Source organism: Diadema antillarum, unplaced genomic scaffold (genome assembly GCF_040938485.1).
Source record: "Diadema antillarum isolate AM-2024a unplaced genomic scaffold, OU_Dant_1.0 scf00000143, whole genome shotgun sequence".
Classification (NCBI taxonomy): Eukaryota; Metazoa; Echinodermata; class Echinoidea; order Diadematoida; family Diadematidae; genus Diadema; species Diadema antillarum.
This window is the reverse complement of record NW_027271032.1, coordinates 1187788-1206418: the sequence shown is the minus strand read 5'-3', so window position 1 is coordinate 1206418 and position 18631 is coordinate 1187788. Positions and strand designations below refer to the sequence as shown.

At 37.5% G+C, this 18631-nt stretch overlaps 1 protein-coding gene across 1 annotated transcript in view; it reads right to left on the bottom strand.

Annotated features, from left to right (window-relative positions):
- Positions 1-18631, bottom strand: part of LOC139721415 (alpha-2,8-sialyltransferase 8F-like) — a 59623-nt gene that overhangs the window by 2623 nt on the left and 38369 nt on the right. The window contains exons 6-8 of the mRNA XM_071632731.1: positions 11837-11952; positions 10273-10362; positions 2435-2670 (exon numbers count right to left, since the gene is read on the bottom strand). Of these exons, the coding sequence (XP_071488832.1) occupies positions 2435-2670; positions 10273-10362; positions 11837-11952 (442 nt within the window). The remainder of the gene's footprint in view (positions 1-2434; positions 2671-10272; positions 10363-11836; positions 11953-18631) is intronic.

The window sequence follows — 18631 nt, the reverse complement described above, 5'->3', positions numbered from 1 at the left end:
CCCTGACGACTGGTCAAGCCCCCGGGTGCTCCGCGAACGTGTTTTCGGCACATCGTGCTCATGTACTCTCCGGTTGGCTGACATTCTGTCCAAATTTTGTCTTCAAATTCCACGAAACATTGAGTCAGATATCACGAACAGTATGGTTCAATCAAATCCATGTAGCATTAGCAGCGTCCAGGTGCATAACTTCGTCCTCACAAGTGAATAATAAACGATGAAATTTGGGGTGTTTTTCTGGTGACTCGAAATTAGCTTCTGGCTTCGCGCAAGATTATACAGGATGAAATTGCATAAATCATACAGGTGACCAGAATGATCAGATGCATAACACTTGGGGAAACATCCCCAGTTAGTCCATGGGCCAAGACCCGAAAAATGGGTTATTGGTACCACCTGAGGTGGCAAAACCTTTTTGGGGTCATTTTGTTTGTCGGACATAGATATGCTTATCAAGCTATGATAGCATTTCCAAATGAGTCATAGCTTAGTCATAATAAATTAATTTTTAACCAATTTGGTCTCGTTTTTATATCCCTATACTTCTGAATCGAAACTAAACCGCTATACAAAGAAGAGCACTGCCTTCTGTATGTCCACATGTGTTCTGTTGTAAACGCTGTGCGCTTAGTCTTTATTCAAGGCAGCGAAGGGAATATCCAAAGGGTTATAATGTCCACAGCTGTCACGCGGTGCGCTTAGTCTTTATCTAGACCAATGTACCGTTATCATATCTAAAGTTCCTAATAGAAGGGATTATCTATACTGTTTTTATACCACCCTCTCAACAAATACATCAGTTTTAAACAAAATTCACTCTGTTCATTTACAACATGATTTATTATAATGTATTGTAGTGTACCGGTACATTGTTTTTGCATCATCTTTCATTGTTGGATGGAAATAAAGCGACATTGGAGTGGTATTAGCGTTTTCACCGTAGCGTTCTAACCGGAAAATGATAAATTATTGAAAAATACGGTAAAATTCACGAGGAATTGCTTTTTTGTTGTTGTTGTTTTTAGATAAAGGAATATACACTGTATTATAAGCTTTGGCTATTCCCTTCGCCGTCTTGAATATTAGACTAAGCGCTGTGGACATCATAACCCTTGGATATTCCCTTCGCTGCCTTGAATAAAGACTAAGAGCACCGCGTTTACAACAGAACACCTTTGAATATACAGAAGACAGTGCTCTTCTTTGTATAGTGGTTGGTCTCGATTCAGAAGTATAGGGATATAACAACGAGACCAAATTGGTTTAAAATTCATTTATTATGACTAAGCTACTCATTTGTAAATGCTATCATAGCTTGATAAGCATATCTATGCCCGACAAACAAAATGACACCAAAAAGGTATTGCCACCTCAGGTGGTACCAATATCTGGCCTGGCCCATGGACTAAGTTGAATGCATGAGCAAAAACGGTTTTTTTTCTGTCCAAATTGCGTAATACTAGGCGTTGACAAACACTTTGTTCCTGTCAGGTGGATGTTTTGGCAAGCACTATAAGAATGCATGAATATTCATTGCATCTCAGAAATTTATCTCGGTAAATTTCAGAACCAACGTGCCTGCTGACTTTTGTTTTTTTCTGCTCATTCGCAAAACGGAACTATGAATTGGCTTTTTTTTTCAGTCTTGCAATCTCGTGATTGAAACCGATATCATTGTTTCATGAAACGTGTGACAACATTTTAATGTTTATTTCGTCCGCTCTAAACGAAACTTAACATGTCCTGCATGTGTGATTTTATACTATTCAAATATGGAAAGAATTGTCCTTTCTGGGTCCATCATCGTTACGGAAATGTTAAAGGAAAAATTGACTAATGTAGATTATCATTCATCCAGTCGAAGCGTAACCTCCAAAATTCGTGTAAATCAGGCATGAGTGAACACTTACGATGTGCAACATTTCGGTGATTAACAATCAGCTTTTCCCGACGTCCTTTCAGCGGAAGAATGGTCCTTAGAATCAGAAGAAGATGACTGTTAATCGGCGAAACGTCGCACGTAAAGTTTTTAATCCAGTTTTTTTTTTAGTAAGAATTTTGGATGTTAAAGGAAAACTTCTTTGAGTAGCATGGACTACAACCCCCTAAGCATTTGAAGTTGATTGATTTTTTAATCTACCACTGAACAACAATTCGTGAATACAAGCACTGAATGACTAAAATAATGGAATGAGTACACAAAATATCGTGAGGACACAAAAGTAATAATGAAAAAAAAAAGGCCGGGGTGAAAGAAAAAGGGAAAAAGGTGAAAGAAAAAGGTCCACATCAAATCAAACTGGACCACATGGAAGTCCAGCTAGGCAGCTGATTATGGGCTACCCAGCCATCTATTCAGATAGAACATGAAAGAAAGAAGGAAAGAAAGAAAGAAAGAAAGAAAGAAACAAACAAACATGGAAGCGCGTTGTACCTGAAGAAGTCCATCTGATGTGTGCCCTCTCTGTCCAGAATGTACCAGCATACTTGAAGTGCTCGGGGTGGCCACAGAGTACAGGCGGTTCGTGTCCTTTCATCGCCTCGACTACCTTCGTGAAATAGCCGAAGTTGCCGCCAATGACCAGACAGGGCATCCATATAAACCCGTGATAGGACGATAGGTCACGAAGCAGCTTCTCCTTATTGGTGTCATCCCTCACCTTCTTATACCTGTAATCAAAGGAAAACAATCTTAGAATAGGGAACTTTCGCAAGCAAGACGCGGCCGCTAGTTGAGCGTGCCGCGTACAAAATTTGCTCAGTTCGGCTCAAATCCGAAAAACCTCCCGTCCTGGGGAAAATGAGAACGGTTCTCAGCCAAAATAGCGTCCAGTCCCGATGTTGGGCACGATTGAGTAGTCAGCAAATCAGCTGTCTTGTCGCTATAGATAAATCATCGCCAAAGATAATCAAATCTGAAAACGTTTAATGTTTGTCGTCAACTTATATCGACTAACTGAAGATGTTAATGCCTGTAAGTAATAATGTATCATGTGAAAACTGAAAATCTGGAATTCTTGGGAGTAGCAACTAGTTACAAATCTCATAAATGACAAGTTTGGCGATTATAAACATCTTTAATCTCGCTTATCGAATTTTGCAATCACGATCACAATGTAGTATGGCCTCGCAGTGGATGAAATCACAAAATCGACGATGTTTTGGTGATGTCCAACGTTTATAGGGCAGAGTGTTAGCTCTCTTGTTCTTCTACAGCTCATAATAGTTTTATCGCCGTTTCGATCTATGTTTACTCAAGGAGGTTCTAGAAAATGGAGTCACAACCGTCTTATTTCCTTTAGTCCATGGGCCAAGACCCGAAAAATGGGTTGTTGGTACCACCTGAGGTGGCACAACCTTATTGGTGTCAGTTTCTTTGTCGGGCGTAGATATGCTTATCAAGCTATGATAGCATTTCCAAATGAGTAGCTTAGTCATAATAAATGATTTTTTAACCAATTTGGTCTCGTTTTTATATCCCTATACTTCTGAATCGAGACCAACCGCTATACAAAGAAGAGCACTGTCTTCTGTATGTTCACAGGTGTTCTGTTGTACACGCGGTGCGCTTAGTCTTTATTCAAGGCAGCGAAGGGAATATCCAAAGGGTTATGATGTCCACAGCTGTCACGCGGTGCGTTTAGTCTTTATCTAGACCAATGTACCGTTATCATATCTAAAGTTCCTCATAAAAGGGATTATCTATACTGTTTTTATACTACCCTATCAACAAATACATCAGTTTTAAACAAAAATCACTCTGTTCATTTACAATATTATTCATTATAATGTATCGTAGTGTATGAAATGTATGAATGAATGTATGAAACCTCCTTGGTTTACTCAAACAGGGTCATCAAGGGTCCATCAAGGCAAGCGCCCTGTGGCAGCTTGTTTGAGAGCTCTGCAAAGAACACCTGAATTTGATGCATCTACTGAATATTTCTCTGTCAATTTTATATGGATGGATTTATTATATCCTGGAGACTCTGCTGGGAAAACTTCCATGTGGATTGCTCACCCTGTTTCTTCAAAACTGATGTGAAATATTGGTTGATATTTCACCTTCAACATGAGGTTTGTACATGCACCCATATACAGAGGCATTGGAGCACGACCGCCTTGCTGGGTGAGTGGCCTTGGCATTGTCCTGGTTCTTCTCCTGTTGGTGCTGCCTGAGCACAAAAAGAGTTCAGCTCCACCTGTACCCTACTCTGAACAAACAATGGCATCCTATTCAAGGACTGATCTTCTGGCCATTCAGGACTTGATTCCAGAGAAGAATAGGATCTCTTCGCACCTGATGCATCATTTAAGGACCCTTGGCATTAATAGGATTCCGGCAACAAAGCGGGGATCCAGAGCCGGAAAGAATAGGAACAGGACACTAAAGGACAATCCAGTGGAGTCACCTTTGAGCAAAGAGAAGCATTGTGCCTGCCATAACATCGCTTTTGGTATGCTGAATGCCCGCTCTGTAAGGAACAAAACTGCTGATGTGGTTGACTTCATGATTGATAATACATTGGATGTTCTGGGTATATGCGAAACATGGCTCAACACAGATGACATTGCAGTGGTTGGTCGATTAAAGCAGGATATGTTTAACTTCAAGCATGTGCCGAGACTTACTAGACGGGGAGGAGGAGTAGGTCTTTCGTACAGAAATGAGCTCGACATTCATTTCCAAGACCAGGCTGATAATGACATGAAATTCAAGTCATGTGAATTCATACGAGCTAACATTGCATCTAAATCAAAATCTGTGCAACTTGTCATCATTTATCGCCCACCTGGGACAGCATGTCCATTCCGTACATTTTTAGAGGAATTTTCAGACCTTCTTGATTATTGCCTCTTCCAGCCAGGATCATTGATAATTTGTGGAGATTTTTAACATCCACTTCACTGTTACTTCACCAGATGTTGTGCTATTCAAAGACCTTCTGTCTTCATATGGTCTGCAGCAGCATATTAGTGAGTGTACACATGAACGTGGCCAAACTCTCGACTTGTTCATTTCGCTGGAGACTGATAAACATGTGTTCTCCAACCTCAAAGTTATTGGCGGCCTGTCAGATCACTCTGCAATTGTGTGCAATTTCAGTCTCTCAAAAACACAGCCTTTGACAGAGAAAGTATCATGTAGGAATTTTAGTAAGTTAGACACAACAGCCTTTATGAATGACCTTAAGGATATGTCGCTGATTGAGAAGTGCAGTGTTGACAGTCTTGAATTGGCAGTCGGGAATTACAGCAACATCATTGAGGAGGTCGTAGATCATCATGCCCCGAGAAAAGTGCGAGAAATAAAACTCAGACCAAACACACGTTGGTATAATGATGAGATAACTCGTGAGAAACAACAAAGAAGACAGCTCGAGAAACAATGGCGTGAAACCAAACTGGAAATTCATCGGCAGCTCTTTGTCAAACAAAGGCAGGTTGTCCAATCAGCCATAAGGAAAGCCCAGATTAGCTACTACAATGACCTTGTGGATGACTGTGCGCAGGATTCCAAGAGATTATTTCGTCTAACTGATGAACTTCTGAACAGGAAGGCAGATTCAATCCTTCCTGGATATGAAGATGTCCAGTGTCTTGTTAATGAGTTCAGTCTCTTTTATCAGCAGAGAGTTGAATTGGTTTGTTCAGCTCTGGCTACTAGATCAGGATCTCAAACTGAACGTCCATCCCCAGTTCATATCACAAGTGTCCTGGAATCCCTTCATCCTGTCAGTCCTGATGAAGTGCAATCACTCATTGCAAAGTCAGCCACAAAGTCCTGTAAGTTGGATCCTATGCCTACGCATCTCCTGAAGAAATGTACGCCAGTCATGATTCCAACCATCACGAACATCATCAATTCTAGCTTTGAGAAAGGTGTCGTGCCTGATTCCCTCAAGACTGCCATTGTCAGGCCGGTGCTGAAAAAGGCCGGCTTGGATCGAAACTCGTTGCATAATTACAGACCAGTTTCCAATCTACCATTTCTCTCCAAGGTTATCGAGCGTGCAGTTTTCTGTCGTCTAAATGAGCACTTATCATCCAACAACGTACTCGATAATCGTCAGTCAGCATACAGGAGCCATCATAGTGTCGAAACTCTGATGGCTGGGCTGAGTGACTTTGTCTTACATGAGATGGACAATGGAAACCTGATTGTTGTTGTGATGCTCGACATTTCAGCAGCGTTTGATACTGTCCGCCACACAACGCTCCTTGACTTACTCAGCACTTTTGGAGTGACTGGTAAAGCCCTGAACTGGTTCCGGTCATATCTTTCCAACCGTCAACAGCATGTATCCATAGGGGAAGTTCAGTCAAGTGCAACGAATTTCAAATATGGTGTTCCGCAAGGTTCTGTTTGCGGCCCGCTCCTGTTTTCTGTGTATATCCAGCCACTCGGAGAACTGATCCGCTCTCACAAGGTACATTATCATTGCTATGCTGATGACATCCAACTTTTCATCGCATGTCCACCCAAAGATGAGAACCTCCTTGCTGCTGTCAGTCAGCTGGAAGACTGTGTGACGGACATCCGGGCTTGGATGACAGACAACAACCTGAAACTCAATGGATCCAAGTCTGAGGTCATACTTCTTGGTTCCAGGGGAATGATAAACAAAGTTCATACACCCTCTGTCATCATCGCAGGCACTGTGCAGCAGCCAAAGGAGAGCTGCAGAAATCTTGGTGTCATCTTGGATCGCAACATGACTCTTAATAGTCATGTATCATGTGTCACTAAGTCAGTAAGATATCAACTGCGAAACCTTTCACAAATCCGTAAGTTTCTTTCCCAAAAAGCAACGGAAATGGTTGTGCACTCTCTCATATCGTCAAGACTAGACTTCTGTAATTCAATATTCGCCAACCTCCCTGATTATCAAATCAACCGATTTCAACGCCTTCAAAACTCCGCTGCCAGACTGGTCACGCTAAGCAAGTCATCATCCCACATCTCACCCATCCTCAAGAAGCTCCACTGGCTTCCGGTCAATGCCCGCATCCAATTCAAGATTCTCCTTCTTGTTTACCAAGCACTACATGGCACAGCTCCACAATACATCCAGGACTTAATACAACCCTACACTCCACCAAGACAACTACGCTCCTCAACCTCTCGTCTGCTTCACATTCCACGCATACATCACAGTTGGGGGGCACGGTCTCTCTCATACATTGGACCTTATCTGTGGAACAGTCTCCCACTTAACATCCGTCAGGAAACTTCGTACTCTCACTTCAAGACTCTAGTGAAATCATATTTGTTTGATTGTAGTTTTTGTTAATGTTAATGTATTATCATGTGGACTTGGTTTGGATGGTTGAACACAGTATGTGTTGAAGTACGCAGGCTCTCATGCGCCGAGAGTATCATTAATGATAGATACGGCGCATTATAAATGTACTTTATTATTATTATTATTATTATAGATTCAGAATAATTATGCTGGTTACTAGTATTCTGTATTTTGACGGCAAAAGTATCCTAAACTCATTTTCTTTCTGGCGCATTGCAGGAGAGAATTCCGCATGCATGTAATAGATATAATTTGTCTTCAGACCCATTAAACTGATGATATTGTCATCACAAAATACTATTACACACTGAAATCTGCAATGTGAAATAACCATTCACGAATTACAATTCTGTGAATAGCAACATTTCGAAATCTTTACTATCCAAAAACAATTCACTGCGTAACATAACTGCACCATACACATTCACATGTTTGGATATGTAATCGGTTGGTTTTCTTAATCCCCCCTCTCTTTTTTCTTTTTAGGGATAGATTGAATCACATAGATTTGCTAATCTATGGAAATATAGTGTGTGCGTGTGTGTTCGTGTGTGGGTGTGTTGCTTTCTTTGTAACACTTGTTTCGGATGTTCGGGTTTGTTTCAGATGATCTTGGTTCTTTCTGCAAAAAGAGCACTGAGACATATTCACATTCATTTTGGAAGTGTATTGAAGTGCAGGAATTGTGGCAAATTATTATTCAGAAATTGAACTTAGAAGAACTGGGAAATATGAATTGGGAAGTTGTTTATACAGGTATATCCGGAAACTCGTTAAAGGTCAAAGGATGGAAAACAATTACATTGATGATTAAATATATTTTATATTTTGCGAGATCAGAAGGGGAGGTACCAAAGTTTAATGATGTTATGAAGTATTTTAGGATGTGTAAAGAAGAAGAAAATAAGATAGCGATTAAAAGATGAACAATTGGAATGCATTTGTTAAAGTGGCAATATATGATGTATACCGAGGACGAGATGTGATTTTCTTTTTCTGTCTCGATTTTGCCGTATCTGCGAGTTATTGTCACATCGTTGTCATTTTTTTTCTTTTTTCCCCCTCTCTATTGCTTCTACCATTTCCACATCATTTCCACATTACGATTAGGATGTATTTTACTGTATGAGAAAAAAAGGGCAATTTACACGTCAGAGTAATTCAAGTGTGATTAAAACCTGAAACCTGAGGGCTGAAGGCATAGGGTTGGGGGTGCATGTTGGTTTTTTTTTTTGTGTGTGTATGTGTGTGTGTGTGTGTGTGCATGTGCGTGTGTTTTCTCGCAAATGGCCTCGATTTCTTTTTTTTTCTTTTGAGAAGCAATGGAATATGTCCCTTTGTTTTGAGCAAATTATCTATTATGTCCCCGTTTTGCGGGCTTTTTGCGAGAATATGTGTTTAAAAAAACAAAAAGCGGATTTCGCTTCCCTGGTTAAAAGAGTTACAATATAAGTTTGACATTAGTTTGCACAATGTTTGTGTTACTGCATTTTGTCTTTATATAGTGTAAGATTGACATTATTTTGTATAATGTTTGTGTATAATGCAGTTTGTCTTTGTATAATGTTTTGTTTTTGTTTCTGTGATATGAAATTGAACGAAATTCGAATAAATCTTTATTACAGTGTAGTACCTTAGATTTCAGGTAAGCTATACATTCATAAAAGTCATCACAATTTCAATTAAGAAATATCACATTTAGACTTTCATGTGCAAAAGATAACCAACGAGATTTATTCACGCTGGTTTTGTGAAGATTATTCGGTAATGATATGTCTTGCAAAATTCAATATTATTAACAATGTTTCTACTTTTTGAAAGGAGACTGCATGGAGATGAGGGGATCTGACATATCAGAAGAGAGTATTTACATATATATATATATATATATATATATATATATATATAATTTATATATACATATTAGAAATATATACATTTATATTTTCAGAGACCAGACTATATATTTCATTGTTTTTTAAATACATATATACATGTATACATATATATATATATATATATATATCTTATAAAATCAAAGAAAATATATCATATGTATATATTTTCCATCTAGAAAATATAAATTATATTTATAAAACCAACTGATTTTTCTGAATATGCAAATATATAATATATATATATATATATATATATATATATATACACTGCAAAAAGTACGGTGTTAAATAGTGAACACCGAGCTGGTGTTAAATTTTCGGTGCTCATTTATGGTGTTAAATTAACACCCCCGGGTGTCATTTCCAAATTTTAATCTGTTTTTTGAAGAGTTTCTTAGTAACTGCACTTCTTGTTGATTTTTAATTTAAACAAGACGATCAAGAATTTTACATTAAAATACTAGATTTTTGAAAAAATGTGAAAATAAATTTACACCAAAGTAACACCAGCTGGTGTGGTCTCTTATTGAAGCTGGACGGGTGTTAAACCATTGATATTAACACCAACAAATATCAAATCAACACCATGTGGTGTCATTTTTGAATTAACACCAGCACAGTGTCAAAATAACACCAGGTACAGTGTCAAATCAACACCACGAAGTGTCAGGTGAACACTTTTCAACACCATCACAGTGCATTTCTAACACCTGTGGGTGTGGTCCTTTATTGAAGTTTGATCGGTGTTAGATTTAACACCCGTGGTGTTAAATCTAACACCGATGTTTTTACAGTGTATATAGGCCCTATATTTCAGAAATATATATGCACATATATTTACTTGTTGACTCGGGAAGGAAAGGTTGTCAGTAAAAGGAAAAATATTAGCATATGAAATATACCTATCAATATGGCACTGGATTTGCCACTCGGGTTGGTTTGGGATCTGGGACTATATCTCCTTAATTCCATAGCTCAGCATTGTATCCATGCTATCGAAATGAGCTATTAACAGTGAAATGGAATCTAAATGAGGCTATAAAAAATGACGGAATTGAGTAACTTACACTCTCCCGACCATACTCGGATTCAGCGTTGTTAGATTGCTCCGAACTCCAGCATCATCTTTGAAAGGTTCAAGCTTGGGTAAGTTACACCTGTCAGAATTACGTGTAGGAAATTGAGGATCATTAAAGAAAGGAAAGGGGGGGGGGACATGGGAGGAAGACTTGCCATTAACTCACCCCGTATTCATTAATGAATTGATATGCTTATCAAAACACAAAAACAAAAACGGATACACATAATCCAAATTCAAATCATATCTTGTTTCAAGTATCACATTCTATTTTATTTTCAACACACTTACCAAAAACAAACAAAGAAACACACAATATATTCGAACATGATAATTGGCGTGACACATATAAATCATTTACGCTTTATAAATATTGATACGCTTGTCCAAAAATTGATACATATATTTCAAATTCAAAATCAAATAAACATTTATTTCCAATTTCCCATTTTTCGACACAATTTTTTCGACACAATATTACCACCCCAACCCCAAACAAACATGCAATATGTTTGAACATATTGTTGAAAAAGAAAAAAGACGAAGAATGAAAATAAATGAATTGAATTGAATTGAATTGAATTGAATTGAACATAATATATTTGTATTTGGAACTAAAATCATAATTGACATATCAATCAACGTTTTACATCACAAATCTCCCAAGAAGACATCAAATAATCAAATAATAAATGAATTTAACGAGTTAATGAATAGATAGAAATAGTATTTCAATTTGTAAAGCGCATAAACTACATCCGCATAATAATGTACACGTTCTACGCTACAGGAAAGCCTGATTGAGCGTAATGGTGAACAATCAAATGAAAAGACATGTTTTAAGTCTTGATTTAAATAATACAACAATTGGAAATTGTCAGATTTTTGTAGGTTATTCCACAATTTGGGAGCTGCACATGTAACTCGCTCGGCCGAAAATGTTATCTTTGTTTTACATATTGGAATTTGTATAAAGAAAAAGAAAAAAGATTGTCTTAAGGACTGCGCAGGATTTGAGTACGCCTGTGAGTAATAACAGCAATAACAGAACGATAATCTGTGTACGTGATTGTGACGAATGGGTAATGTTTTTAAGAAAGTGGCATACGTATTTCATTTCATTTCATTTCATTTCCGACGAAAGTATACAATATGACATTGGCAGATAAAACGTGAAGTACAATGTGACTTTTGCATATTCAAATGAGATTTAAATGCACGTCATTTGTTTACAATGAGACAAAACATACTTTAGATGAAGAAATGCATGGACAAGCTGTAAATGAATTGTAACAAAGAGAAAAGTCGGAAATGGAGGGGACTGCTAAAAAGCTGAGCTTGTAGAATGCAGTCCCCTCGTGAGTAGTAAATTGTAGTGATATTAATAATCGAACGAAACAATAACGTATGCTTTCAAGAAGGAAAAGTACAACGTTCTCTTCAAAACTTATAAAAATGTAATCAACAGTCATGCTTTCGTAAATCATGTTGGCAGACACTTAATTTGCCCATACAATACTCCCTCCTGTATAGTGACTTGATGGTATACTCGCCTCATGACAAAATCATTGGAATCAATCTCTTTTCCGCATTTACTTCCCAGAAGAGACCCACTGTTTCCAACCACTGCACACGATCTAAACGTCCTGTTTTCTGAGAATGGACCGGTCTGTTGAATGGCAGAAACACATTGAATTTAAAAAAAAAAATGAACATGACAATTTCACCCTTTATGGTAGAAAAAGTCACCAACTCATGCGAGCTTGAATTTAATAAAGATGAAGAACATCCAAGTAATAATTTTGGGCGAAATATAGAATTATCTCTACCCGATCATAGGACAAAGGTATCAATTTTTGTTCGTCCCATGCAAGTGACTAGCAATAGTCAACAAACGGTAAATCAGGCAAATTGTGCCATTTGAGAAGAAGAAGAAGAAGAAGTCTCCATATGAAAATGTACATTTTTTCATTCCTGAAATTTTGCACATAATATAGAAAAAATAACATCTGATATAACATAATAATATATCATAATACATAGGCCTACATATATTATATGCTATATACACATAATTTATTGTTATGTAATAATTGTTAACATATATGTCAATCCCATCAAGTTTTAATCAAACCTTGACGAAAAGAGCAGTACCCATGAAATTAATTTCATGTGGTGTATGTGTGTATGTGGTGTTTATGTGTGTGTGTATGTGTGTGTGCGCGTGCGTGTGAATCGAAACAAACAGCCTCTTTAATTCTGCACTCGGAAAGCGCAATTTAACGTATTAAATATGTTTTTTTTTTCTTTCTAAGGGCGTTTTGGTCGATAATCAAACAAGTCCATTTATTCATTTCCCTAAGAGTAATTATTACCATAATCATTATTATTCATACACTCTTAAAATAGTTGGGCAAAAAATGCCCAACTTTTAACCAACACTGGGCAACATACTGTCCACACAACTATTGGTTAAAATCTGCCCAACTGATGTTGGGTAATGAGTTTGCTATGTGGTTGGGCAAATTAAATTGCCCGTCAGCTGTTGACCAATCAGACTTTACCCAACTTTGCAATTTCCCAACCGTTGGTTATATTTTGAGTTGGGTAATCATTTGCCCAAACAATTTTACCCAATTAGATATTGTTGACAAAATTAATTTTGTGTTGAATTATTTACCGGAACATGTGTATGTCGTGACATTGGTCATATCTAACTTATCATAATCCTACAGCTAGTCGTAAAGCCTATACCTACAAGTACATCTAGGCTTACCCTACATCCTAGACCTAGTTAGTACCAGGGATATTTCATTCACATACATAAGGCCATTTAGTTGTAATGCTTTAAGACATGGTTACCATGTAGATTACACTTTTATTATAAAAATATGAAAATACCTCATCAAAGGTACAAGTTGAAATTGTGAATATCACGGCAATAATATTCAATAAATTTCTAATACATTTCAGAGTTTATTGAAATCATAAAAAAAACATTGAATTTAACAATATTTCATCTCTTTCACGAAGAGAATTTGAATAGCTTATGAATATTCACGAGAAAAAAAACCCAGTAGAAACCAATAGAATTCAACTGGTATCAACTCGTATCAAAATTTCAATGTTTTAGTTACTGGGTTTTAATCTGGAATGAAGTGGTAAGCAAGTCCAGTCAGGTATATGGGTTTCAAATTGTGTCATCTATTTGCACACAAACCGACACACACACTTTTTTTTCGATAATTCTTTATTCGAATTTCGTTCAGTTTCATATCAGAAAGATCAGAAACGTTCACAGAACAAAAACGAGACATCATACAAAAACAGACTGCATTATACACAAACATAATACAAAATAACATCAACTTACACTATATAAGGACAAAATGCAGTAATACCAACATTGTGCAAACTAATATCATACTTACATTGTAACTCTTTTAACCAAAAAAACAACGAAATCCGCTTTTTGTTTTTTTTTTAACACATATTCTCGCAAGGCCCGCAAAACAGGAATATAAGGGATAATTTGCTTTTTAAAAAAGGGCATATTTCATTGCTTCTCGAAAAGAAAAAGGAAAAAAAAAAGAGAAAAAAAAAGGCCATTTGCGAGAAAACATACACACATGCACACAGACACACCCACCCAACACCAACATGCCCCCCTTCCCCCTGCCTACCCCCACCCTCCCCGTGCCTTCAGCCCTCCGGTTTATAATATTATGTACACTTTAATAACTCTGCCGTGTAAGTTGCCATTTTATTTGTCATACAATAAAATACATCCTATTCATAATATGGAGATGATGTGGAAAGGTAGAAGCAATAATGAAAAAAAAAAAAAAAACCCGACAACGATGTGATAATAACTCGCGGATGCGGCAAAATCAAGACAAAAAAAAAAATCACGTATCATAATCGGTATACATCATATATTCCCACTTTAACAAATGCATTCAAACTGTTCCTCTTTTACTCGCTATCTTATTTTCTTCTTCTTTACACATATTGAAATACTTCATAAAATCATTAAACTTCGGTACCTTCCCTTCTGATCTCGCTAAATATAAAATGTGTTTAACCATCAATATCATTAGAAACAAACCAAAATCTCAACAGATTAACTTTTGTATAAAGTGCACCATGAAGAAGTTTAAACTGAAATTCCCTAAGCTTTGGTATAAGAGTTGTGACTCTGATGGATATGGGTCGGAGAAAAATATCTTGGGTCACTTTTGGGGAGAAGGCGAAACTACTCTGTTGATCTCGTACTTCGAATGTATATAACTGCTGTAAATCAGTTTAAAAATGAGTGTAAATCGTTCTCGAAGATATATCACCAATCCTAATTTCTTTTCCGCGTAATTTTAACCAAATATCATCCACTTGAAAAGGTTTAATACTGATTCATGACAAACTAAACCGTCCACTTTTCAAAATAACATCACAAATCCTCCAAACATATTCAATTTCCACACTGCATAAACCTGCTTTTGAAAATAAAATAATTGGCCGTATACCTTTCCCATCAAAGTAATGACATAATCTATAAATATTTTTCCTAAAAATATTTTCATTATATATAATTTTACCTTTAAATAGAAAGAATCTATTATTAAATACTATTTGATTCATATATCCCTCTTCTAAATTTCTCAAACTTCCCAAATCTTGCCACGCTTGTAAAATCTCTTTATAAAATTTCGGAACTTTCACACGCACGTACACACACACAAAAAAAAAAACACACACAGACACACAAAACACAAATTAGCAATATTGTATGAGTATATCCTGTAGTTTGCTCCCACAGACCGGTGTTGGCGGAATAAAGGGAAACGTAAGAAAATTATGTCAAAATACGTCCACAATGTAGCTCTTGCTTATGGATATTAATTATACAGCACTGTACATATAGACAATACCGTGTTTGTGTGTGTGTGTGTTGTCCCCCCCCCCCCTCATTCCTAAAACGGAGAACACCCTATAAGAATTCTTGGTTCCCCCTACAAAATCGTAAGGTTCTGCCATCCTTCCATACGTAGGCCTATACGACACACACACACCGTCTCATACAATTACAAACACACATACACGCGTACACGCACAGACTTTTTTACTTGTCCATGAAAATTTACCAACTTAGAAAGGAACGTAACAAAATTACCCAAGTACTGGTAAGAAATACCCAGGCTTAATGTGCAAAATAATGTCGGTAAATAAGACGAATTTCTACCCAAGTATCAGTTGCCTAAGAAAAATTAGCCAACCACTCACAGGGAATGCGTCAGTTACACAACAGCGGGCCAAAAAGTACCCAACTCTCCATTACCAATTCTGTTGGCAAATATTCGCCCAATATTTAAGTAAGAATAATTGCCCAATGTTGGTTTAGTCACCTAAAAGCTCAATTGGGCGACACTTGCCCAGACTGATGTTTTTTGGTTTTTTTTTACCAACCAACAATTACCCAACTAAATTTACCCAATATTTTAAGAGTGCAGGGTCAAAGTTCATGTCCTTGATATTTAGATCAGAGTCCGCACGAGAACCTCACTTCAATCACGTATTTATATAAACATAATAACCTTCACATCGTGAAACATGGAGTATCACCGTTTGTGCCCGTAAGCGAAAAAAAAAAATGTCGGTTTGACTTTTCTATAAAAACCAAATCGTTAAAAGACACAGTACATATTATACAGACTCATCTGTATATCAATAATTGTGATGAAATTGAATTTCGTGTAAATATTCTGAATAAAAATTAACTCGCCATTCAAAGCTCAAGTTCTCCTCTCTCTCCCTTCTCTCTCTTAAGTATATAATATCAAGGGCGTACCGAGGGGGGGGGGGGGTGTTTTGGGTGTTCAAACACCCCCCTTTGCCAAAAGGGGGGTGTTTAAGGTGTTCAAACACCCCCTTGGGCAAAAGGGAGGTGCTTGAGCTATTCAACACCCCTCTTCAGCAATGCTTAGATGTTGACAAATGAAACAAAAGCTGTCTTTACCGCTTTTATTTCCGTTTTTAATTCCGCCTTTCCTTTCTTTTGCGTTCATTCTCTCTCTCTCTTTCTCTTCCTTGAATGTTTGTGTGGATGATGATACATTATGGAGTTACATAATATCATACGCACTAAAGAACTCGTGTACAGTACGTGTTCATACTACGTTACTGCACCGCGCGCGAAGTTGACGCGCAAACAGTAGACATGCCCGATCCCTGCTTTGCTTTCTGACCGAATCGCGAAGATACATTGCGCATAATGTTCACCGTTTACCGGTATTATACCGTACGCGGTACCGTAAATTGTGTATGATGTGTGTACAATGCATGCTGCGCTGCAGCCTATTATAGGCACATTGCATGCTAAGTCAGTAGTATCACTAACAACAGTGGCGTATCTGGGGGGGGGGGGGGGGGGCAAGGGGGCACGTGAAAAAAAAGAGAAAAAAGAAGAAGAAGAAGAAAAAAAAAAAAAAAACCTCGCCCGGACGGGGGAAGGAGAATGGGGGGGGGGGGGGGGGGGGGGCAGAAAACCAAATCAAACAAGATAAAAACAAAACATGAATTCCATGAATTCCATGTTTTGTAACGCTGAAATAGAAAAATTTTCGGCTCGCTCGCTGCGCCCGCTCGCCAAAATTTATCAAAAAAAAAAAAAAAATAAGAAGAACAAAACGTAATGATGACGTGGAAATATAACAATTTCGGCTCACTCACTCGTAGAAAGTTAGAGTATTTTTCCAAGTCCTAAATTTGTTGGCACAAATCGTTATCTATGAAGCCGTCACTATATCTTGATTAGAATTGTAAGATTTAATAACCAAAAAGTGACAAGAATTCCATGTTTTGTAAGGTGAAATACAAAAATTGTCGGCTCGCTCGCCAAAATTTATCAAAATTTATCAGATTTTATATCACCCTCAAAAAAAAAACCCTTTTAAGTGCTCGAAAAAGCATATCAAGTGGACTTTTTTAAAGTCCCTACCGGGATGGGATTGGGGTTGAACACTGTTGGTATAAATCGTTATCTATAAGACAGTCACTATATCTTGATTAGAATTGTCATTCGAAGATTTAATAACCAAAAATGACAAGAATTCCATGTTTTGTAAGCTGAAATACAAAAATTTTCGACTCGCTCGCTGCACTCGCTCGCCGAAATTCTTCAATATCTATTACATTTAAAACACCCTCAAAAGACCCCTTCTATAAGTGCTTGAAAAAGCACATCATGTGGACTTTTTAAGTCCCTACCGGGATGGGGTTGGACACTGTTGGTACAAATCGTTATCTATAAGGCCGTCACTATGATTAGAATTGTAATTCGAAGATTTAATAACCAAAAATAACAAGAATTCCATGTTATGTATAAAGCTGAAATATAAAAATTTTCGGCTCGCTTGCTGCGCTCACTCGCCAAAATATATCAAAATTTAGGGTTGCCTATTACATTTAAATCACCCTCAAAAGACCCCTCTTAAGTGCTTCAAAAAGCATATCATGAGGACTTTTTTTAAGTCCCTACCGGGATGGGGTTGGGGTTGAACACTTTTTCAGAAATTAGGGGCGCAATTTTCGCGCTTGCCACGGGCGCCGTTTTCCCTAGATACGCCACTGACTACCAAGTACAGTCAGTATAGTAGCCTACTGGAAGCAGCAAGCTCTGGAAGCTCTGAGAGTAGCAAGTTACTTGCTACTCAATGTAATTAGTAATAGGTCATGGACTTGGTAATCTTTAGTAATAGTAGATATGAATTTTTTCAATGACTGATAGTTAAAACTGAAAGATAACTGAGTGTGAGTCTACAAATTGTGGTTGGATGACTTTATTGCGCCTAAAATTCATTAGATATCTAGGTCTAGGAACAGTGGCGTAACTATAAACGGGGGCATGGGGGGGGGCACGTGCCCCCCCCCCCCCCCCCATCCGCTCGTTAAAAAAAAAGAAAAAAAAGAAAAAAGAAAGAAAAAAAAGGAAATGGTAATTCAAGGGTTAGTAAACTGCTTTTGAAATCGACATGAAAGGATGATCAAGAAAAAAAGATATTTTTCTAAGATTTCTTTTAACCATATAATTAAAGAGGTATAACATTGTTTAAAAAGCCCGGAGACGACAAAAGATTGTGATTCAGCGTGATTCCTGGTTGGCATTTTGAATACAAGCAGGATGTGCGCAGCGTACTCAGAATATCGGAATGGCAAAAAGCTTGATCATTGATTTTGCAGTGTTGCTTTACATACTAGTCTATATTAAAATGCCTTGCATTGCCAATAATAAGACTTGACCTTGGCTATTTCCTAACTTTTCCATCTGTATGAAACACACACACTCACAAACA